This window comes from Lithohypha guttulata (genome assembly GCF_036872675.1).
Source record: "Lithohypha guttulata strain CCFEE 5908 chromosome Unknown scaffold_1, whole genome shotgun sequence".
Lineage (NCBI taxonomy): Eukaryota > Fungi > Ascomycota > Eurotiomycetes > Chaetothyriales > Trichomeriaceae > Lithohypha > Lithohypha guttulata.
The window spans coordinates 4,959,544-4,983,467 of record NW_027042750.1 but is presented as its reverse complement, the minus strand read 5'-3'; the positions used below and the strand labels follow the sequence as shown (position 1 = coordinate 4,983,467).

General features: G+C 48.9%; 8 protein-coding genes across 8 annotated transcripts; 5 read left to right on the top strand and 3 right to left on the bottom strand.

Annotated features, from left to right (window-relative positions):
• Nucleotides 1-110: 110 nt before the first annotated feature.
• Nucleotides 111-1,644, bottom strand: LTR64_001830 (uncharacterized protein; the record flags this gene model as incomplete). The annotated part of the gene is made up of 2 exons (XM_064896207.1): nucleotides 111-1,344; nucleotides 1,421-1,644. 2 exons carry the CDS (start codon nucleotides 1,642-1,644, stop codon nucleotides 111-113), a joined length of 1,458 nt encoding a protein of 485 aa, XP_064758894.1.
• A 1,331-nt stretch (nucleotides 1,645-2,975) lies between these two features.
• On the bottom strand, nucleotides 2,976-4,583 carry LTR64_001829 (uncharacterized protein; the record flags this gene model as incomplete). Its single annotated transcript, XM_064896206.1, has 2 exons — nucleotides 2,976-4,505; nucleotides 4,560-4,583. The coding sequence occupies 2 exons, from the start codon at nucleotides 4,581-4,583 to the stop codon at nucleotides 2,976-2,978; spliced, it is 1,554 nt and encodes a 517-aa protein (XP_064758893.1).
• A 1,188-nt stretch (nucleotides 4,584-5,771) lies between these two features.
• TAD2 (tRNA(adenine34) deaminase) lies at nucleotides 5,772-6,461 on the top strand (the record flags this gene model as incomplete). Its single annotated transcript, XM_064896205.1, has 1 exon — nucleotides 5,772-6,461. The coding sequence occupies one exon, from the start codon at nucleotides 5,772-5,774 to the stop codon at nucleotides 6,459-6,461; it is 690 nt and encodes a 229-aa protein (XP_064758892.1).
• Nucleotides 6,462-6,809: 348 nt separating this feature from the next.
• Nucleotides 6,810-8,309, top strand: LTR64_001827 (uncharacterized protein; the record flags this gene model as incomplete). The annotated part of the gene is made up of 3 exons (XM_064896204.1): nucleotides 6,810-7,283; nucleotides 7,334-7,655; nucleotides 7,681-8,309. The coding sequence occupies 3 exons, from the start codon at nucleotides 6,810-6,812 to the stop codon at nucleotides 8,307-8,309; spliced, it is 1,425 nt and encodes a 474-aa protein (XP_064758891.1).
• A 511-nt stretch (nucleotides 8,310-8,820) lies between these two features.
• LTR64_001826 (uncharacterized protein) lies at nucleotides 8,821-10,542 on the top strand (the record flags this gene model as incomplete). The annotated part of the gene is made up of 1 exon (XM_064896203.1): nucleotides 8,821-10,542. One exon carries the CDS (start codon nucleotides 8,821-8,823, stop codon nucleotides 10,540-10,542), a length of 1,722 nt encoding a protein of 573 aa, XP_064758890.1.
• A 1,666-nt stretch (nucleotides 10,543-12,208) lies between these two features.
• LTR64_001825 (uncharacterized protein) lies at nucleotides 12,209-14,323 on the top strand (the record flags this gene model as incomplete). The annotated part of the gene is made up of 1 exon (XM_064896202.1): nucleotides 12,209-14,323. The coding sequence occupies one exon, from the start codon at nucleotides 12,209-12,211 to the stop codon at nucleotides 14,321-14,323; it is 2,115 nt and encodes a 704-aa protein (XP_064758889.1).
• A 493-nt stretch (nucleotides 14,324-14,816) lies between these two features.
• Nucleotides 14,817-15,954, bottom strand: LTR64_001824 (uncharacterized protein; the record flags this gene model as incomplete). The annotated part of the gene is made up of 2 exons (XM_064896201.1): nucleotides 14,817-15,613; nucleotides 15,741-15,954. 2 exons carry the CDS (start codon nucleotides 15,952-15,954, stop codon nucleotides 14,817-14,819), a joined length of 1,011 nt encoding a protein of 336 aa, XP_064758888.1.
• Nucleotides 15,955-19,643: 3,689 nt separating this feature from the next.
• On the top strand, nucleotides 19,644-23,417 carry LTR64_001823 (uncharacterized protein; the record flags this gene model as incomplete). Its single annotated transcript, XM_064896200.1, has 1 exon — nucleotides 19,644-23,417. The coding sequence occupies one exon, from the start codon at nucleotides 19,644-19,646 to the stop codon at nucleotides 23,415-23,417; it is 3,774 nt and encodes a 1,257-aa protein (XP_064758887.1).
• Nucleotides 23,418-23,924: the final 507 nt, after the last annotated feature.

Sequence of the window (23,924 nt, the reverse complement as noted above, 5' to 3'; positions counted from 1 at the left end):
GCGCTTAAGGAACAGGACGCGTCTACAAACACTATTATTTCTCTTACCAAGTGCTATTGCCAATTTGAAGCCTATCCTGGTAACAGTGTTCATCTACACCAAAACCTCTATCAACGAAAGCTAATGCTGTGCTTCTGAGCAATCTTCTTCAGGCTTTCTGGCTTGCCTCCAATGAAGAAGAAGGACAGTACAGCCGTAACACCAGCAATGGCTGCAAAGACAGCACTCATGTTCCCATACCCAACTTTGTCCCGCAGGGTACCGCTGAGAATAGGGCCGAGTGTGAGTCCAGCTGAAAAGACTAGAGATTGGAACCCATACAGCTGAGCATAGGGACCGTTGCTTCCAAAGAATGAAGGGTTGGCCTTGTCGTATCTTTGGACAACGTCACTAGCTTCGACAATGCTGGGGGAGCCAATAATGGCCATGCCTATCCCACACAAAGCGAGGGTTACACACCAGAGAATAAGAGTTGCCTTCTGTCCATGAACAATACCTGCCGTTGGCAGCCTTAGCAGTACCAGAGCAGGCACGAGGTAGCCAAACCCTATAACTGCTGCCGGCTTTGTGCCATACTTGTCCACAGCCCATCCAGCGACAGGGCCCAAAATGAGATAAGGTATGTCGAGAGCAATGAACAGAAGCCCTGCCTCAAGCGAACTAAACCCGAGTAAAGATGATGCTTCTGTTGGGATAGTGGCGTCAAACATAGCAAGCGTAGCTGCTTGCACAAAGGACAAGAGTAATGCAACTGCAACTCTTGGGTTTGACAGGCAGTAGAGGACAGGTAGGGTCCGGACGATTTTGTTCTGCGGTTGCGGAATCTTGAAATTTCCCTCCTCTTTCTTATCAAGCAAGCTCGTCCCTTCATCCACGTTCTCTTCGTCTTCATTCTCACCGCTTCTTGAATCATGCTGCCTAGGATTGGTCGATGCATCATCTGCGCCATAGCATACAGCGACCTTCTTCTCGATAATCAACAGACGCATGAGAAAGTCAACTCCTAGCAGTCCAGCTCCAACGCCAAAGACGCCAGCATATCCTGTCTTGCTGTACAGTACACCACCGAGCACAGGTGCAGCAAGCTCTCCCACCGAGATGAACGAGAAGATAGACCCTATCACCTTACCCAAGTTCTCGGGGCCAACTGTGTCTAGCACGACCGCAAGGCCTATGGTCCAGACGACTGCCGCACTTATGCCCTGCAGTATTCTGGCTGCAACAAGAACGCCAACCGTCTGACCAAATGCCAACATTATCGTTGCCCCAAGTAGTGCCAAAAGTCCCGCTAGGAAAGGCGTTCGACGAGCATTCGTACGATCCGCGATCCAGCCTGCAGGTATACTGCCATCTGATTAGCTTAGTGATCCACACTGATACGAACCACAGCTTGTCCGCCAAGACTTCGAATACGACGAACCTGAAAACGACACTAGCACCAGCATATGCAGCAAGTAGACCTGACACGTAGCTCTGCACTTTGCTCTCGGGAATGTTGACTCTTTCTTGCAGCAGGAAAGGAAGAACCGGAACGATCAAGCCGTAGAGAAAAAGATCCGTAAACAGGCCTATAGCGACTGTAGCGATGATGAACAGGGTATTCGAACGCCACTTCAGCCCAATCGGTGGTTCATCGGCACCCATGTTAAGTAGCCTCAGCAAATGCTGGACTGTGCTTCTGACAATGCTAGCGATAGATGAGGCAAACGATACGACTTAACAAAAACACAGAAATTTGGAATGCCTGGAGTTTTTTGTACCATACAGCTGTTCGTGGTTGAAGTTGAGTACCCCAAAAAGTGCAGACGTCATCGCGAAATTTGACCTCACCGTCCCTTCCTCACAGTAGAACAAATTCACCTTCCTCAAAGTTCGCAGCATCCGCAGCACGATATCCGAAAAGCAGAGATGCATATTCGACATCAGTTGCATGCAGTCCAAGATGTCGGAGTTATATTCCAGGTAAAGCACTATGTGTGCGATGTCCATGCATACTGCTCGGCATATAGTAGTGCCTAAAGCCACCTGCAAGTGGTGGTACTCATTATACGCCTACCATAGAACAGGTAGCGGTTTTACGAACCTTGTTGGAGCAAAACCAAAAACCAATTCGCGATTATAGAAAAATCTTCTCGCCAGTCCTTTGGATGTTGCGACCCGATGTACGGGTCTCTAGGCAGACAGAATTTAAAAACGCAATATTCCCAGCTGAAACGCTTACCAAAAACGCTTCCTGATATTGCTCCCTTTGAAGCAGCGACTGGCACAGGTTCTCGACTTGCACACATTTTTGCCATTGCTCAGCCTTCTCATATGGCAGCACCTTCTCCTGGCAACCCAAGGCCTCCATTGAGGCGGCCCTTGAAGCACGCGGTTCCACCAGGAGACTTATTTCGTCCTCCCTTGTTCATTGGGACTTAGCACAGCTGTGTAAACTTTCCGACGACACAGGGCGAGACCGTTGCCGACCAGCTGCTGCGATTGAGTCGTGCTTCGTGTTGCACAATCGTTCATTCGCTCTCGTCCTTTTCTCACACTGCCCAACCACATCAATATTGATGCAGGAAAGTTCGACAATCTCCTTACTAGCGCTCCAGGTATCAAGATGTCTTTCAGAGTTTGAGTCTGAATCTTATCGACCTTATCATTTTCGTCGTCCCATTTGACGTGGAGATGTGCTCGCAACATGAGTGCTTGTTTGTTTCATACCACTAGCTTTTCGAGATGAAACGTGTAGTCCAGCGCAAGTGACCATATGCTTGGTGTGTGCGTCTTGGTTATCGTATAGTCACCAAATAGAAACCTCGTTGCTATAGCGCGATATGTGCATTTCTCGTAATTTTTATGCATGCGTTTGCACTGCAACGAGGACGTTGATACAAGCAGTTTCCATGCCAAGACAGATAAGTGCCATCGTGCTCTGTGCACATTGTGTAACCATTGTATTGTAGGTAGATAAGCTTTAAGGCGACACATCAGGAATCGAAGATGGGAGCAAAAGTTGGAACACCACGAGATTCCAAGCCGTAGACGAATTTTCTGGTCACAGCCGCATTTGAGATGATGAAGACAGCCTCCGCGCCCGAAGAGCAATAAATCTTCCACGCCTCTTCGACAAGGTTCGGGCGACCAGCTTTGCGAGTGTCGATAATGACCGCCTCGGAGTCTGCCTTCTTGACGTAATCGACAATATATGGTGCAAAGACTTTTTCAGGAGGACCAGGTGTGGACCACAGAATCCGAACGTCGAGGTTAGGAGCTTGCAAGAGTGAGAGAATCGGAGCAATACCAGACCCTGTTGCGACAACCACGATCTTCTTGAATACAACTCCCATGTATAGTGCTCCACGCGCCGGTGTACCTTTCGTCCAGAGTTCCTTGGGTGGAGTTTTAATAACTTTAGTAGTCCAGTCACCCGCCTTTGAGATCAAGACACTGTAGCCAATACCGTCCTCAGCTGGAATAGCTGCAAAAGCATGCCACTCCTTCAGGATGTAATCAGAAAATCGTGGCGTCGTGCATATTGCCAGGTTTTGATGGGTGAAATGTAGCCTTATTGCATGGTCTGAGAGTGTTTCAGCTCGAACGGGGACTTTCTTCAGACGGAACCAAGGTTCGAATATGACGAATGTAGTGATGAGTAAAAAGTAGAAGTTTGGAGTCTTGTACAAGATCTCAAGCCAGCCTTTGTTGTCGTTGAGCCTGTATTGCACGTGATTGAAGAGGAAAAGGTGAAGCCAGAAAAGACCAATGGCTGCCCAGCCTGCGAACCGATGCATCTGCTCCCACATGTTGTGGTATCGAGCACGCAGCTTAGGATGTGAGAGCACCAAGATATTCAGCAGGAGAAGATCTAGCAGAATCGTGATGAAGAAACTGCCACCTCTTATGCCCTGATATTTGAGGTTTGTCATCATGTTCATGACGGCGCCATTGAACAAACCGAACCACAAGATGGCAGCAACGCCACAGCCCGAATGTATGCCACCAAGGTGGTAAAGCTTTGCGATGACCCGGCGAACTCCCAGTGGCCAACTCTTCGGTGCTTTTCCAAATGACCAGAACAGGAAATTAATGATATGCTCGTTTCGTATCAGAACAGTCAAAGTAATGTTGGCAGCAACTGGTGTTGAAAGTCTCGTCGGTGAGCTAAATGTATCGGGTTGAACGAGCAAATAGACCATCATGACAAGGTTGGGCAGCAGCACGATGAATGCCAGCCTCTCGTAGACATTGAGAAAGGTCCATCGAATATTCCTAGCAACACGTCCATACTTCTTCGATGGCAGCGGCTCAGGTGAATGGTGGCATTCGTCATGCTCGTCTTTCTGGACCTCGGCCACAGTGACCTGGGCATCTTTACTTTTCCCAACTTCAAGATCGATATCTTCCAGTTTGGCGTATGCACCTCTGTTGGTAAAAGACCGAACCAGCTGCTTGATGTCCGAGATAGGTGTTGGTTGACTTAGCGGTGGATTAGCTGCCAACTCTGGAGCATGGCTGCTCTGCTATGGTATCGGTCAGCAAACCAGGAAGTTGATAATGGGACCAAGACTCACTGGAACAGCTCCTTCACTAGACATCTCTTCCGTTTCCAACAAGGCTCTGAGGTCGAAGTAGCGGGCGCTTGTGGTGAACAAGCCAGAAGTCTTGAAGGCACAACATATAGAAGCCACTGCTGACCCTCGTGGATCCCGCCATCCTTGAAGAGGGGTTTGTTATAGATCAACTAGAACGCCTAGAATGCTTCACAGTTCGCGTTCAGATTACCAAGAAATGGCGTTGGAAGCTAAATATCCACTTTAAGGTACGGCCCCCCTTCGTGCGGCTGAGAGTGAGGTGTGGCACGTTGGGCACAAGTTATGTCTTACCCATCAGCTCGTGCTTCTCTAAAGGTCTAATGATAGCGCTCATTGAAGTAGGCATGTGACACTAGAGATGGATATAGACGTCTGCTCATCCAATATTGCTTTCCTGTAGAGAAGCAGGCAGACGTTGATTGAGGACCGTGAAAGGTAGAAGGTATGCTGGCAGGTTAGTATCTAGTACAGCTTAGCGTGAACCATGGACGTGGAAGTGCGAGCACAAGTACAGCTGGCGTGAAATCTATGCTTGCACTTCGAAGCAGCTCTCAACTTGTGTAAAGGAGACATCGATCTAGGTTCACAACTTACATGTTAAAAAGCGCTAAACCCGCATCTGGATTCCTTATACAGAACATGCCGCACGTTTTCGAACCGTGATGACGCTAATGGCGGGAAAAGAGATTAGACATCGTCTGAGGCTGGCTGAATCAGAGGCAACCACGAAATCCCCTGATGACTTGTAAAGCATCCCAAATGTTCTGTATAGGTGATGCTAATGGAGCGACAACCGACAGCTTGGGAGTATGTTCACAAATGTCAGTGCAGAGCATGGATCGGTCGTGAACAGTCATCAGAATTTATTGTATAGCAGAAGATGCCGACATATTTACAAGACGCGAAATCGTTTCCAAACCAGCGCAGCTCTCCGACCAGGAGGCCAAAAGAATAAGCATTTGAGGGTGAAGGTTGTATAGACACTGCACAAATCGAGCAAGATGTGTCGCATCACGAAAGAAACGAGACGAGCAGTTGACCAGCAGACGACTGAGTAAAGAAGGTTAGGCGAGCTCTAGTGGACCATCACTTTGACCACACAGGTACATGTTTGCTCCTTCCCGTTTGCAAAAAACCACAACCATGTAGCTATTCATTCGGCTCCAGCTCAAGCTGGTGCAACACATCGCTATGATTCCTGCACTGCCACTGCAACCACAAGCCGCTAAGCAGCCAACCGCGAAGATGCCTGAGAAGCTGGCAATATCACTAACATCTCAGACCAATCCAACACCCTCAGCCGCTACCACGCCAATTTCCAGCCCGACGGAAGAGGTTGCACCAATTACTCAGATGCACCCGAAGATACTGGAGAATCTTCTCTACCATCAAGGTTTTATGCAACAAGCCATAGATGTTGCCGAACAAGCCCTAGCTGAAGGAGAAACACCCGTCGCATGCGTGCTGGTGCTGGATGGCCAAGTTGTAGCTCGGGGTATGAACGACACCAATCGTTCCCTGAACGGCACAAGACATGCTGAGTTTCTGGCAATCAACGAGTTTCTCTCCAAATATGCCATCACTAAGCTCGCCGAAACGGATCTCTACGTCACAGTCGAGCCTTGTATCATGTGTGCTTCTGCTCTACGGCAATACGGTATCCGTACAGTCTACTTTGGATGTGGTAACGAGCGATTCGGAGGAAATGGTAGCGTGTTGTCAATTCACTCTGACAATAGTCTTGATCCACCTTATCCCAGTTATGGAGGACTTTATCGCAAGGAGGCAATCATGCTGTTGAGGAGGTTCTATATCCAAGAGAATGGCAATGCACCAAATCCCCGAGCCAAGGGAAATAGAGAGCTCAACGTTATTGTTTGAGGTGATGAGGAGGGCTGACGGCTGGTGATATTGCTGTCAAGTCTTGGTGAAGTGGCAAACGACTGGTACGCAGGGTCATTTCAGAAACACTTTCAGAATTGCATGATAACGTGGAGTACATACCTTAGCTATTGATCACTATCGACACAATCTAGGCATTTGTCTTCTTAGCAGGCATAAATACAGGGGGACCTGTAGAGCCGCAAGATGATCAACAAACACAACTAGCTCACACTGGCATTTTCCTCCACGACGCGTACCTCTTGATAAACTCGATCAAGAAACGATTTTAATTCTTACTACCTCAACATTCTCATTCCAACCCTCTCCTCACGTCCACATTACACCATGGCTACTACACGAGCCACGAGGCGGAGTGCTCAAACTACACCACCTTCTCCAACACCTAGACCCGAACATGTGACTACTGTCAAAATCAAGAAAGAAACTACACCACCGTCCTCAAGATCGACCCCGAAACGTGTAAGTGGTAGGAAGCGCAAAAGAGAAGATTCCCTGGAAGTCTTCGAAAGTCCTCTCAAGCCCTCAAAGCTGGTGAAAAACGAAACAAAAGACTGCGACATATGCGCCGAGACCAAAACTGTACCTCAATACTTCCCAGAAATATCGACCTGTGACCACGATGCAACGGTGTGCTCAGAATGTTACCAAAAACAATTTGAAACAAAGATCGAGGAGAACAAAGCAGAAGGATGGGAGGCTTGTACCTGTCCCCTCTGCAATGAGAGTGTCCCTCGAAACGAAGCAGAAGCCCTTTTCATAAGAGACAAGGTGCGCAAACTCAATGCGACCATCAAGCAGGTATGTTCGAGCCGGATGTTGCTCTGTGAGAAAGCTAAGTGGATTGATAGGCACAAAGAGAAGCTGCCACAAACTTTGTCTGGTGTCCGAACCCTAAATGTAACCACGGACAGCTTCACAATCCCAGCAAAAAGGCCTACGGCCACTGCAGGAAATGCAGAACCAAGATTTGCGTTGAGCACCGAGTACGTTGGCATGCTGGTCTGTCGTGTCTTGAGTACGACGAAACACAAGATCTGGATCAGACTGTACAAAAGAATATACTCGAGATCAAGCGAACCACCAAGCCGTGTCCCTACTGCAAGGTTCGAGTCAAGAAGGAGGGCGGTTGCAACCACATGGTCTGTGGTGGATGTCGCAAAAACTGGATGTGTAGGTACTAAAGACTTACTGTAAGCTCCGCTGACACATTTGGGGAACGATGTGCCATTTGACGGCGAGCAAAACGGTGACAGTCGTGAAGAAGCTGACGGATCTCGGCGTGCTCAGTCGCTTGACCCTGCAGCACGGGCACTTGTGGACAGGGTCATGGCCGTGGAAAATGCTCAGATCGATAGCGAACGTCTCATGCCTGGGCTTCAACATAATCCCGTACCAGCCACTGGATTTGGACTGGGCATGCTGCAACCTATCCGTGGATTTTTCGGTGGTCCACGTGCACAATTTCCACCGCAGGCCACTGGTAATGACGTGACAGCACAGGCAGTCGTACGATTTGGTCCTTGGAACATTGGCGGAGCCATAGATGCTATTCGTAATGCCATACGTCCGAACACAAACAGAGTGGCCTCAAAGCAACCTACAGATGCCCATCGCCTACAACCTATCATATTGGGAGAATTTGCCCGAGATGCGAGACCGCGACCACGACGCAGAGCAAGAGCAAGTACGAGGAGGTTCGACCTACAGGCTAGACGAGTTCGGCACGCGGGGCCTGCGCGTCGAGCCACGATTGACCTTACTGCTGATACCGACGAGGAAAGACCAGTACCAGAGGTCATTGACTTGACAGGAGACGATGACTAGAATCGGTGGAGGACACAATGGTACTATATTGGAGTTTTGATCAATTTGGGATGATCACTCGGCTTAGTGTCGAGATTGTGGAGGACCTGATAGCAAAGAAGAGTGCATCTCGAGCTCTACTAAGGGGACAAGGAGGCAGTATTGGTATGTGGTTGGTGTACCTAGAAAGTGCTGAGTCAGAAGTGGCTTAAAGTTACATGTTTTTGGTAACTGCGTTCCGGCCAAAAGCCGCGTTCGCTTAAGTACGTGGTCGAAACTTAGTGACGTTCAAGTTTCTGCGCCGATTGCCATTCACTCTGTTCATACCATTTGATTCACCTCAATAGATTCGTTCTTACCCAGGTACATCCTACTTGATCCAATCCTCACGATCCGGTCAGCACGCGATTCAATATTGACTCGATACAATTTCGACGCGACTTGGTCCAAGCACAACCCTTACAGAAGCAGTACAGATCTGCTTCCCATTCCACATCTGCCAAGTCGCCTACAACTTCTCTCTTGAATCGCTATGCCTCCCAAAAAGGCTGCATCTGGTGCTGCTCCTGCGCGTAAGAGCACGAGGACAAAAGCTGAACCCGCCATCAACGGTGTCAGTAAGCCAGAAGGGCAACCAAAAAAAGCTGCCGCGTCGAAAACTACGAAAGCCAACACGAAAGCTCCTTTGAAGACTACCTCCAAGAACACTATGAATGGCGCGAAAGAACCTGCGAAGAAGACAAACAAAAGGAAGGCCGAAGACGAGGTCGATGAAGAACCTCAAGTCCAAGGAAACAAACGCGCCAGGAAAGCCTCGTCTGTCTCCGAGCGCGGATCGACAGCCGAAGCTGCTCCAGCAAGAAGAAAGATAGCTGCCGCGAAAGCCCCTGCCGCGAAGAGAACAAGGACTGTGACTGCCATCAACCACGCGCCTACAGAGCCTCTCAACGTCTACGTCTTTGGTGATGGCACCAACGGTGAACTCGGTCTCGGCACTGGCAAGAACTGCTCGGAAGTCAAGCGACCACGGTTGAATAACTATCTCGCGGGTGACTCTGTTGGTGTCGTGCACGTCAGTGTAGGGGGAATGCACACCGCAGTTTTGACCAGGGAGAACAAGATTCTCACATGGGGTGTCAACGATCAAGGCGCCTTGGGTCGAAGCACTGACTGGGAAGGTGGACTACGAGATATGGACGCAGACGACGATGAGTCGGACAGCGATGCAGGCACAAACCTAAATCCAAAAGAGTCTACACCCACTGAAATTGCTTTGGACAATGTGCCAGAGGGAACAGTTTGGACACAACTCGCCTGCTCCGACAGCGCAACTTTCGCTCTTACCAATGATGGCCTTGTCTATGGCTGCGGTACATTCAGATCGAACGAAGGAATCTTCGGCTTCAGTCCTGACATCCTCGTCCAACGAACTCTCGTTCAAATTACCGAACTCAAAAAGATTACAAAATTGGTCGCAGGAGCCAACCATATCCTGGCACTTGACAACAAAGGTCAAGTCTTCGCATGGGGCAGTGGACAACAAAACCAGCTAGGTCGCAGAATTCTAGAACGATTCCTCAAGAACTCTCTTGTCCCTACGCAGTTTGGTCTACCCAAACAAATGGTCAATATTGGTGCTGGTGCATATCACTCTTTTGCTATGCACAAGAATGGCAAGTTATACTCGTGGGGTCTGAACAGCTTCGGAGAGACTGGCGTTACAGACAACTTTGAAGCAGAAGGAGAAACAGATGTACATCATCCAAAGGTCGTGCCAAATCTGGAGAAGTATGGTAATATCGTGCAGGTCGAAGGTGGCAGCCATCACACAATTGCACGCACTGACCAGGGTGAGGTACTGGTTTGGGGTCGACTCGATGGCTACCAGCTGGGCATCAAAGTCTCAGATCTACCACAAGAGCACGTCATCAAGGACAGCTCAGACCATCCTCGAATCCTCAAGGCACCTACGCAAGTTCCTGGCATTGACGCAGTAGCTGTTGCAGCCGGGTCAGATCACAGTATCGCCATCAGCAAGGACGGAAAGGCGTATGCATGGGGTTTCAGCGCAAGTTACCAGACTGGACTTGGCACAGACGATGAAGTTGAGGTTGCGACACATATTGACAACACTGCAACAAGAGGAAAGCAGCTGGTTTGGGCTGGAGCTGGAGGACAGTTCAGTGTTATTGCAGGGCTGTATGGGAAGGACGCTGAGGCGCCTGCAGTGAATGGACTCAACGGACATGCTTGAGGATGTCAATGTATGCGAATAAGGAATGATTGAAATTGATTTAGAGCAAGCGAAGAAATCGCTGCTTCAGCAGAGAGAGCGTTAAGGTGTGAACAAAAAAGTGTTCACCTCGACTTGCATAGCAGAATCAAGCAGGCTCAGGCACGATGCCGTGCTTACAAACTGTACATCTAGTCCAGTCATTTCTGTTTACCTAGCTAATAGAGTCTGGCGTCGTCCAGCTGGGAGGACATAAGATTGTGTTTGTCTTACCGGTGTTTCTTCTCCTTCGGAAATCGTAATTATTGTTTTTTTTTTTTTTAAAATCTTCACGTCAGTTGGGTGTATGGCTGTATGAATGTTCCGGGAGATATGACTCTGAGAGTCTGGGACTCGAGAGTGTGAGTGGCAAGAGCATTGTTGTTGTAGCTAGTATGTTGTCTTGGGTTTCAGTGCCAGTTCTTCGAATATCCTGACGGATTTATTCTCCCCAACAGATAAGGTTGAATAGTTGCCTGTACCCTGGCTGATCGTGTGTGAACGTACGGCAACCTCATCAACTGATCTCAGGCGAAATTAGCTTCTCATTCATTGGCCTTCATTGATAACAAGAATATACATAATCAAATTGTTTCTGCAGGCAATGATCAGATCTAGGTAAGACCCCTCTGTATGACGGAATGAAGTGCTATCTGCAGATGAACTTCTCTGCGACACATACACATACTGCTTTGAGCCTGTTGCGAGCCCCAGAGAGCGCAGATATCTAGCCACAATTGCAACGCGGAAGACTAGGCTGCCACGTGATAGCGCAAAACTACATATATGGCATGTCAGTAAGTTTCTTGTTGCCTTCGGGCATTTGGTCAATTTGAAACGATACAGAGAAGATTAGCATGGCCCCTGCACTAAGGATGACACGCTCAATCAAAGAGAAGCTAAACGTTTTTTTGCGTTTCTTACTACTTGACAAGTCAAAAATTGGGTGTAATTCGGCTTGGTAGCGGGTTCGATTCTGGTCGTGAGTCGTGCTTTTTTGTCTTCTTTGCACTTTGGGATTGTTTGCAGTTTTGGATGTCCCGCGATTAGCCTTGCTCTGTGTACCTATACAATTGACTTCGTTCTATGACGATACCATCTCATCGAAGTTCTTTTCAATGAATTGTATACAATCTTCTGCGACACGATGTTTGTCGTCGAGAACGTATGACTTCCTCATGGCAGTGTTGCGATTTGGTATCGGCATCACTGCCGCGAACAAAAGTTCCCAGCATACGAACCGCACGATCTGGACCTTTTGGAGTGAACTGCCTTCTCTCTGCTAGCTCTGCTAGGCTAGATCATCCGACCCTCATCATAGAAGTCCATTTGATTAGCGATCATATTCAGCCTGATTTGTACTTACAGTCTTTTCTGTCGCAAGAAAAGAACATCGTCCATCTAACACGAAGCAGCTATTCGTGTGATCTACAGCACGTGGCAGTGTCGTCGCCATTGTATCAAAACTTGCTAGCGATTCGAAAAATAAGATACTGATGAGATGGCACATCCAAGCGCCTGCTGCTGGTCAACATGATGCATGCTGACACCCACGCTGCTCATGAGAGCAACTAAAGACAAAAATGTAAACGCGACCATGGTCCGCTTCATAAAAGTGTAATACTTATATTGGCATTATCAAAATACGATGAATAGCACAACATACGGCACGATTGTCGTCGCGGACAATGCGCGAGCTCACCTTGGCGATGTACACAATCATTACAAGGCCGACTCAATGTCAATCGCTATCGGATGTGTATCACTCACTGGAGGAGCAACCAATCTTATGATGCGCATCGGTGTCTTCGTTTCCGAGGTCAGAAACGCTCGCAAAGATATGGACGCTGTGAGCAGGGAACTACTATCCCTTTCATTATGTCTTGGTACTCTCAAGGACGATATACAAAAGCGAAACGTTGCCTATGATCAAATCCTCATCAACGACATCAGCCAGATTCTCGTCAATTGTGAAATGACCATGCAACAAATCGAGACGGTATTGACCAAGTTGTCCTCAGGCAAACTATGTCATCGCATTAATTGGGCTGTGTCTCAGCAGGAACAGATGGACAAGTTGAGGTCCTCTTTAGAGTCTAGCAAGACAGCTCTTGAGATTGCCCTAACTGTCGGCAGCATTTCGATGCTGGCGACGCAAAGAGGTCTCCTAGAGGATGTCGGAAAGGATATAACTCTAGTTCTGCAGGATACGAAAGTCATCATCACCAAGACTGATGCTGTGCTGGCCACGACAGCAAGCATCGACCGCAAGATTGACGTTTTGTCGCACATGCAAAAAGAGGACCCGCGACTGGATAACATCAATCTTGAAATTCATACACTAAACGAGCAGCTGAAAAAGCTTATGCATACTAGCTCGAAGACATCTACAGTCACCGGACTTGTGGAACATGCTCAGAGCACCACGAGAAAGGTATTGGAACCACTGGCACATCTATTACCTACGAAAGATGAGTTGAACAAGCTGAACAGCACCCCGAACGAGGTAGCTAGCGGCATGTTACCCCATTCTGAAATGTCTCTCCACAAAGATCAAAACTATACAAATATACTGAAGTTCTGTCCAGCATGTTCAAGGTTGCTGTGGAAAAAAGACGAGGCTGTTGTCGAACAGTTTCATGCTAAAATAGATGAAACTCGGAAAAGGTGGACAGAACAATTGCAATCAGAGGAAACCAGAGGCGATGAGCTAGCCCGCCTGATAGTCGTATCGAATGAAGAATTGAAAGCAGAGAAAGCGGCTCTGTCGGAATTACAGATTCGATACACAGAAAGGGAAGCATTCATGCAAGCAAGCCTTGTTGAGACAACAAGGAGGCTGGAGCTGTATCAAGATGGTTCCAGGCAGCAAGCTCCTGAAAGTAATCCCGCTACGATTGACGAGCAGCCACCAAATATCATGGCCGATAAGTGGCCTTCTGCAATAGATGTCATACACCGACGTTCTAATGCAGTCACTATTGTTGATGTAGCGAATGAATCAGCTGGGGTAGAGCATCTGTTGAGATTTTACAATGACGATTTGCAAGATTTCACCGAACTCACAGAAGAGCTGAAAAGACTGCAGTGGCCGAGCGATGATACTTTGTCAAACTTGGAAGATGGAGAGCTACATACTCGTTTTCAGGAACTACAATGGAAATGTGCCAAGGTAGCGAGACATTGGTGGGACAACGAAGAGCAGCTTCGACGGCTTCAAACTGATATTGCCAAGGCTCAAAAGGCTGATAATTTCACGGCGGCTCATGGTCAGGAATACGATGATCGCATGCTCGAAATCATGGAAAATGGGCTGGCGAGCCTTCAGCTTGAGCTGCTGGAAAACAAAAGAGACGAAGTCAATCGTCTTTATACTGATTATACCATGGATAGCGTCGTACCAAATTTGCCACAACATATTGTAGAAAGCCAGGCACTCAGATCAAATTATTCGACGCTTTCAGCTGCATATCTGAGACTGAAGAGGTCGTATTTTGAGAGACTCACAGTCCTAGAAGACCTCAAGAAGTCATCAGCCAACCTGCCAAAACCCGCAGTAAACCTGCAATTTCCTCAAGCACCGCCGAAGAACCCGCATCACCAGCGACTGGACACACAGGTCGGCGGCAAGCTGAAATACGAGGAGGGAAAGAGCGCTGCGCGCATGTTTATGCAGCTACAACGAGACATTCACGAACAAGCACAGAACCATGCAAGTCAAGCCACCAAACACCAAACCCGACATGACAAACTACGATCCTAGGCTGAAAGCAATATTCGCCAGCTTGAGCTCAACCAAGCTCAGACGGCTCGTGAAGCAAAAGCTCGGATCGAAGGGCTCACATCTAGACTCGAAGTCCAACAGCAAAAAATAGACACCGACACTACCACTATTTCCAAGCTCAAATTTACTCGTAAGTCGTGGTCGGCACATTATCAAAAGCAGTCCGAAAAGCTTCAGCAGCTAGAAGCAGGAATGAAAAGCTTCAAACAGGAGACGACACAACAACAAGCGCGGCTAGAAAACCTACAGCAGAAGTACGAGAACTTACTTAATCAGAATCAGGCTCTGCGTCATCGTCTTGAGCAATCAGAATTCGAGAAGGAGGCTTTAGGTCTTACATAGCAGACCGCAAATGCTGACGAAGAGACATGACGACAAGGATGACACTTGGAGACGCGATATTATCACCATCGATAAGTGCTCTCATTTTCTATCACTTATTGCAAGTGGCAGAGCATTCGCAGCTTAAAGCTCAAAAGATTGCCAGCGCGTTTGGAGGACTTGCCACACCCCCTGGCACATGCACAGCCTCGCTCGTCAGGAAGAAACTCCACCTTCCCAACTTCTCACATGTTCGACTCAATTCTTCCAGCTCAAATAGTTCTCCTATGGGACATCCCCAACCAGCCAGAAACACTTCATGACAACTCCACTCGAGTGGTGTCGGCCACTGCTCAAAACTAGGATGATCAGCAGCCACCGCAGAAAAATTATCCCAGATCCAGTTCAAGAGTTCTTCCGACTGCTCAACTCCACCCAACGACGGAGGATGCATCGCTTGCAGGCGCTCTATGTCAGCATTCTGCAGTGCATAGTATGCTTTCATATAGCCTGATCGGATGATCAGAATATCACCAAATTTGACTTGGGTTCCCTGCCAGTCCAGGATCTGCTTCAACCACTCAAGCTTGATCGGATGCCGCTCAAAGGACTGGAAGCTTTGCACTTCCGAAATATCTTTCCCTGGTCCACTTTCCCGCCATCGAGCAAAGTCGACCAAAATACCTCGACCGACAATACCGTATTTCTCCAGATTTTGCACACCGAGGATATTAGAGCGCTTCTGGGCTTTCTCGGATGTGCCTGCAATGTCTTCGACTGTGGTGTCGTTATAGAAGCGTTCGGCTTTTTGATATCCGAAGTGCCGGAGGCCGTCCCATTGCGAGGAGGACTGGGTGTTGAAATGCCATGTGTCGTCGTGGACTATTCTTGGCTTCTTTTGGTAGACGTCTTTCTTGAAGACTTGGCGGCCGAAGAGGGGTCGGTCACCTGTAGTTGAGATGTGAGTAAGCACAGAGTCTTCTTGATTAGTAGATTGAGAGCACTTGAGACTCGGATGGTGTGTAGACGTGTAAGTCCTTTCACGACGAGATTCGAGCAGTACATAAAATCTCACCTTGAAAATCCAGCGCAGCATTCAAGCTGACACGAGTACCAGTCTTGATCTCAGAGGCAGCGGCAGCAGCCACAATCTCATCTGTCTGTCGATTTAGGAATCCTCTCTCGTCTTCGTCTCCATAGGCTCCCCACGCATTTAGTTTGGCGGCGGCGTGGGTTTTGGATAGTGGGAGGGAAGAAAAAGGTACGGGTGGTCCTCCTTGTTGAGACATGTTCTAGGAAGAAACTGAACACTTAGCAGTAGTCTTTTTGGACACGTTCAAATTCACGAGCAGAAAGCAGTAGGATTTAGGTCTTGACATTAAGTGAGCACTGGCATTGCTGGTTCATTACTGTACTAGCGATTGTTGGAGATGCATGTCTCGACTTTGCCATCGCGTCGTGAGGGGGACACGAAGCGATCGCGGCGAGATAGACCGACCCGAGGCATTTGAGCGCTGCGCTGAAAGTCTTCCTTCCGACAAATGACTACGCGTGATATTGATGGTGACGATGCAGGAGTTGCAACAGAATGTAAGTAACACAATCAAGGCGTGGTCGTGGACATGATTTTTGATAGACGCGTTTTTACCGAGCACCAATACACGAGAACGCGTCGCTGGCGTGTTGTGGAGCCAAGATTTTACGATCGTTGTCTGCTGCTTGGGTATCTCTATCTCGACTGGAGATGAGGGTGCTACTGTACAATGTCGCGTGATGTGATGGGGTGACTCTGTAAAGAAGCCGATGATCACCACGGGCAATTCTTCTCTTCATCGTCGGTTAACATGACCATCGTTCTGGTATACGGAGATGACACGAGTCTAACTTTGCTTGTTTGGCTCAGTGACCCGTGTTATTTCGCCCTTGAAGGTCACTTGTGATCATTGAAGGTAAATACATCCACTGACGTGTCCCACTCAAAACGTGGTGTTTTGGTATCGATGGTACACCCTGGCAGCTCAATGAAAATCTTGGATCGATCTTATTAGCACCAACCTAATCGCTGTGAGGCACCACGCTATGAGCACTGGATAATTCGAGATGAGATCGAAGTCAATCTGAGCATCGGGAGAGCTATCAGATGACGAAGGCGATCTTCTGGCATATATAAACTCTGTGTGTGTTGTATTCTCGGATGGGAGATGAGTGTCGTGTAATGTTAGAATTCTGACTGAATTGTTGTTCAGGAAGGAAAGACGACCATGGCGAATGAGGCCCGAGATTGGATGAATTCTTCGGAACTCTGAAATCTTCCTATTGGTTCAGTGACGCAAGGAAAGCCAGAGTGCTAATTGGATTTCCCATCCCAGCACATGGTGATGGGGTCTGCATCGTGATTTATTGACCGTTGAACCCTACATCAAACTCTATCCCTCCGTGAGATCGGTACATGCAAAATGCAGCACATTGCATATATCTCCGACAATCTCTTTCCGAAGTGTTCTATGGACTTTTGGGCCGCGCACATTTAGAGATGTGTATATTGCAATCAGAAGTCGAGAAGTGGTTGTATGGACATGCTGGATGAGTGATTCAGGAGAACTGCTGTGCACTGGTGAAACACAAGCGAGATGTTAGTCACACGAGTGTGGACCTTGGCGAGCTAAGATGCCTGACATGGACTCGGTGTTCCTCGCCTACAATACTCGTAGCGTATATATAGCTTGCACTTGTCGAGAGTTGTGGCCAGTACTTCGATTTCTTGTATAAGAGAATTTTTCCGGATGAAGCGACATGCCTGAATTGATTCGAACGACTACGAAATTACCTTGGATCACTGGCCGAGGTTGTAGTGGTAGCGGAGCACGTGACGAGTTTGCTGCAATGCACACCCCTTTCCAAACGGGGACGTGGAGCCATCAATATTTAGTGCCGGGCGGATGTGGCTGCCCATGTCCTGGAGTTGAGAAGCAGAAGTGCTTGGCAAAGAAGATTGCAGAGCTACTCTGTACCAGTACAGGCTGTGCCTGCACTGCTGATGGACAGTAGACGGCCCCAAACCCCGCAAATGGAAGCAAACTCTTTAGCACGAGAACATAGTGGCCAGCTTGTTGCCTGATACAACTCCTCACCCTGAAAGTCAGTATACTATCGTGCTGTCTCATAGACATAGTGCATATGCCAGCCACTAGGAGCGTGAGGAGATGGTCTTTTACCCAGGTCTGGCGTGTATGACACTCAGGAGTGCAGAAGAGAGTGTAACGAACCTATCTACTCCTGCAGGCTGCAGCTCGTCCACACCACTGGTGTGTTGTATCGCAGCAATGTTGAGCAGACGAAAGAGTGTTCGGACTGCAATGACACGACTGGACCGTTGTCCAGTCCAGTATACCTTACTAGCGACAGGTGAACGCTAGACGCGAAAGCATCCCCTGAGTCGTGACGGTCGTGACTACTTCCAGCTGTGCCAGTAAGCTGTCGATGTGACGTTCACAATGCATATGCCAATGTTCGTCTTTACATCTTGACTGACACTGCGCAGAAAGATCGGATTTGCTAAGCGAAAAGAAGAGCCATAGATTAGGACAAAGATGGTTGTATGCCTAGTGGTCTTGCGAGAGGAAGAAGCTTTCAAGCGCCGTCCAAGGATGGTGCTCTTTCAAGGATCAGCGAGCCAGGTCAAGCCGGAAAAGAGGCCCGTATGATACCTTGATGAGACATAAGCCATAAGAGCAGTACAGTCCTGCTCTGCGAGTATCAAGAGCTAGGTTTCGTGATCGCATACAATGCTAGTGAAAGAGGTATCAACTGTACGAATCTAAAAGTACGTCGTCTGTAACCTCCAAGCTGAAGGAAAGGCGCGTTGCTTCTCACGGGGTACTTTTCCCCTCTAGCCCCTGGAAGAAATGGTTCTTGCCTTTGCAGCAACTGCGAGCTCAGGACGAGCATCCTTGGGCAAGCAACATGACTTGCTGAGGACACATCAGGTCTCACAACATCTGCAAGCTCACGATCGGGGTTTGACGTATCAAGTGCCTGATTGCAGACACTAGCTTTCACTCTAGCAGCTCCAAGGTTTGATTGCCGATCCCAACTCGGACTAGTAGCATGCAGTGTAAAACGTCCGAAGTGTGGGTCACCGTTGATCCTTGACGTGCTGCTTTCCAACCAAACAGTCCCAGCAGACTATTCGAACAATTCACCTTCCCTGCCGTCGATTGAGATTGAGTCCACTTCGAGTCCAATTCCAAACTGTCGGCAGCCGGATCCCTGCTAAATGGACGCCGTGTGCGCTACTGCCTACAGTGACTCGTCCATAGTCGAATCCTCTGCATGATGTGCAGCCCATTTCCTTTCTCTCACTGGCAGTCGCGACGTTGTTCCTGCATCGACTTTGCATGGTACATCCTAGCCTCGCACAAGTACTCTCCCTCATCCCTCCTCACTCTCATTTTCAAGGGTTACTCCAAAACCACTGTGAGAGCCTTGTCGACTCTTCCGTATGTTCTGGCAACTACTGTGAAGGTTCCTATCAGCTTCTTCACACCTTCCCACCTGTAGTCATTCCTTTCCATCCCTTCGTTCTGCTTGATGCTGAACTCGACATCATCAACCTACCAATATTCCTTGTCCAACTCGAAGTCGCTCTTTTCACTCGTACGACCAGCACTCATTCAATTCCAGCCACAATCGACAACTTTCTCAAAAAGCGCGTGTGATTTCTATGCCAGAAAGAACAAGGACGGAACTATAGTAGTCGTGATCAAGATCCTGGCTGTTGCGACGCTACACAAGTTTCTGTTCACATCCAACACTTGGGCTTTCACTTCAGAATCATAACCGGTCCTTGTTCTCTCGCTGCATGGAGCATTCCCGTTAAGAGCCCGACCGAAAGCTCTACCGCGATTGCACGTTATTCCGACCAGGAATTAAGGCTCTTTGGCTAGCAAGGGGTGTAAGCACTGAAAGAACCGGCAGGATGAATATGTTCAAGAAGGGTCGAAAGGCCAAGGATCAAGAGGATGCTCTTGACCCTTTCAATGGCACTGAGGCGACGTCCTTTGCAAAAGCCTCTCGAGCGCTGACTCGGAAGAAGAAGAAGCAGGATGTTGAGGAACAGCCAGTGTTCGACCTGGCCAGTGCTCTCCCAGATAAGAACGATTTCCGAACGAGTCTCCTCATGCCCAATCTCTCCGCTCGCTTCAGCATGCTTCGCGAGCAAGACGATCCCAACACCAAAGTCGGAAAAGCTAGTGACGACAGTGTGCTATTTCCCAAGAGAGCCTCTCGTCTCATGCTGTTCAACAACAACCCGCTGACCGATATTGCCGAAGTTGAATCCATTCGTTCAGGTATCCGACCACCATTTGCAGATGAGAGACGCGGGTCCCTGTTTGACGGCTACGCAAGTGACGATGGAGCTGTTATCATGAACCGTGCTCGTCCAGGTGAAGGGAACAATCTGTTTGGAGGAAGGCAGAAGCTCTACAGGATAGCCGCCAGTTCCACTCGAGATCTATCGGTTCCGGACATCACACGCGGCAAGCACACATACGAGCACGATACCGCCTTGTCTTCCTTCCAGCAAATACGTCTTGGAGAAAAAGAACAAAGAGTACAGCAGGAGGGATCGGATGAGAAGACCGACCGCAATAGTTATCCAACTACCGAATCCGAGGAGCAAGAATCGATTAGATCACCAATGACTGGTTTTAGCAAGAACAGAGGTACTCAATCATCCACAAACTCCGGTCCCTCAAATAGGAGAACCTCCACGGCTGCCACATCTTTGGTTTCAGATTCACCTCTGCCATATCAAAAGAGCAACATTGCCATCAACAAGGTGAGGGAACAAGACGTCAATTCCTCGGCAGAGAGTATAGGGTTTGCATACTCACCTGGACTTCCAATGCCGGCTCGCGACGATGATCGTCCAGCAGCTCAGCTTTCGGGCTCAAGTGGTATACCCAGAATGAGAGAACATGGCTCTGGACAGTCTCCTGTACACACTTCTCAACCATTCCGTGGCATAAGTCCACCACTAAATGCAACGTCACAGCCACTCGATTTCGGTCTTCAGGACGTCGCCAGATCTCAAGGCACTTCATCAAGGTTTCAAACGACATCTCCAACGCCCCAGTTCGAATTTGAACACGGTGATACTCTGGCAAGCAGTGTTCGACCCAACGATCGTGGCAAGGCAACCGCCATGGGTCTTTTCAACAAGCCAGCACGTCACTACGATGAAGCACAATTTCAACAGCGCCAGATGCAAATGCACGAAGGCAGGAATTCTCCCATCTCAATGAGCTCGCGAGCCGCGAGTCATGCCTCGATCGAGCCAGGCCGTTCGTCACGCCCAAGTTATGCCTCAACCACCAGCGACATCCAGTTGGACGATCATTACACTCCCCAGGTACCACCCATTCCTAATCAAACACCGTCACCTGTGCCCTCGAACAGAAGATCCTCCGCGAATTCCACTGGAAGGCAATCGACTTCGCGTCCCAGGACGAAATCTTCCACCTCCAATAAGGAAGCCGCTGTCAAGGCGAGAGTAGAATCTCTGATCCGGCGTCAGAATGCAGAGTTGGCTGCTCTAGAAGAGTCGCAACTCGGTCGAAATCATAGTGTCGACGACGGGGACGGCACTTCGCTATACAAAAACAAGGGCAATGGTACTTTTTTCAACAATAGTGATCATAGTGATGACGAAGATAGTGTACGAGGTCGATCGCAGGTGAACCGTCGTCCGAGTGTACCAGCATTGAAATCTCCAACAGAAATTCATCCTGCTTTGCGCGAAGACATGCAGGGCTTCGATTTTGGCACTGGGGATATACAATCATTTCCCTCAAAGAATTCGAACTGTCTCAGTACTTCCAATCCTGTGCTCCCGGTCGAAAACACTAGACAACCGACACACGAGTCTCCCAGGAGCACTGAGGACGTCGACTCTCCCACTCTACCAGCAACCGGACTGGGTCTGAGTGGTCTGATTCGTACTCACTTGCGCCACGATAGTGATAGATCGTCCATGCTCCCGCCTCCATCACCCATGATGCCAGCGTTCGACGCGTCTAGAGGCTCCGTGTCCTCTACAACACAAACAGTGACTGAAAGCGTGAAGAGTGATCCTTTCGAGTATGATAGTGATCGATTGACAGTACGACAATCACCGTCGCAGCTCCCGTCTCCAACGACAGCCACATCTATCATGTCTCAAAAAGCTCAGCAGATCCTGGGAGCCGCGATGGCTCTGAGAGACGCGGCTGTCAAAGCTGACGCCACACCTACATCAGCTCCATCGACATACGCCTATAGCAACGATAAGAATGTGGATATGCAGGCTGATGCTTTGATTCACCAACGTTCAGACAGCACCGAAACCCAACGTGAAATGCAACGTTTTGACGAGGAGTTGGCAGCGCGGCGAAAACGCATCGAGGAGGGTCTTAAAAGTGTACAAGAACGTTCAAGATCAAGAAGTCCTCATACCGAACGACACGGAGTTACTGGTGTACACGGCTTTTCATTGCCTCGCTTCCCTGGAAGATCAAACACAGGTGATCGTTTCGACGGTGCGACTTCAAGCAAGGCTATAAAGATGCTTGGTATCTCTTCACCGCCACCACAACCTCAACCATCACCGAGAATGCTGCAATCATCAGCAAGGACCAAATCAGACCGTTCTGATGACACGATCACGCATCATGGTCGCAGCTCGCCTCATGACCACGAAGGATCACACGGCATGTATGCATCAAACATGGGTCGTCGCACTCCACTGTCTGCATTGAGCAATCACTCTGATAGACCACCTCCTCCAAGGTCAACGACACCATCAAGCAGACCAGGTACAAGGAACCGAAGCAACTCAGCTGCCGCCGATCGTTCAGCTAGCAGAAACAAACACATCCCAGATTTCGACCGCACAATGATGTCAAACTCTCCATACCTCAACGGCTCTCCTAAATACGAACAGGAGAACAGACCAGATAGTTCTGCAGGTCAGTACAGTGATCGCACTGGCTATTTCAATACCAAACCACTAGCAGCCCCCGAGATGAACGAGGGACTTATACCACGTCCATCGTCACGACCTTCACCAAATTCGCAGAACACGTTCGAGACAAGCCATACTCCACAAATGGCAACCATGATGTCGCCTCCGTCCTCTGCGCTGCCGTCGCCAAATCCTGCTGCTGCATCTAGTAGCTCGAACGGTCGTACGACTCCAACTGCAGCTTCTGGCCGTGCTACACCCTCTAGCTCTCGAAAGCGATCGGTCACTAAAGGCATGATATCGGATCCCACATTCGTTTCCAGCACTTCAACTGTGCCACTTGTCTATCTTCCACGAGATGGTGGGCCTGCCGTTGAACCAATGATGGCTCCTCCGTTGCCCGCCATGAATCCTCGTCGAAGAGGCACAGGATCTGACCTACCACCGAGCTCTTTCAAGCCACATCCAGCTGTGCGTCCGAATGTGTCTTCTCTCTCAGTCGTGGCGGGTTCACCCGTGACGCCTGATTTTCCCAATCTCGATCAGCCAACCAGCCGACCACCACCAGCACGACCACGTAACAGGCTGCGAAAGTCAAGCAGTGAAGGTGGCAATATGGCAGCGCGAGCGAGGCAGCAGGCGCTCGTGGCAGAGCTGGCACGTGAGAAGGGCCGCAGTCCAAACGTTGCTGTGTTCCCGAACAGAAGTGCCACGTCTCTGCACACGCAAGAGGGACGAATGTTTTGATTTTCCTTTCTCGTTACTCTACAACCACCTTTCCCTGCGATTTCACAGCAAATTCCTATCCTTATCATTCCTAAACAACGCGCAACACTATTTCTAATCAATTGACTGACGTCTGGAGTCGTCGCGGAACCAGGAAGTTTTGGGAGGCCAATCTGCGTACCTCCAATCACGACGCGACATGATTTTCTCCATTCCACAGTCCTTTATCTTTTTTTTTCATTTGACGACCTCGTTGATACCATATAGTCAGTGTTCTACAGCATTCGGAGTCGGAGGGGTAGGGACGTTGCAATATTCAACGAATTGGGCTTTTGCGAAAATGGGCTGTGGGAAAAATGCAGGCTGGGAACACATTTAAGACTATGTAGAACATCTAGTGCTACTACTTATTCGGTACATGATAGGAAAAGCTGTACAACAAATGAAAGGCCCTTCTATTCGTACTTGATATCACGCGTTCGTGCAGTGTTTACCGCATTTTGAAATGAGGACGAGGAAATCATGCAG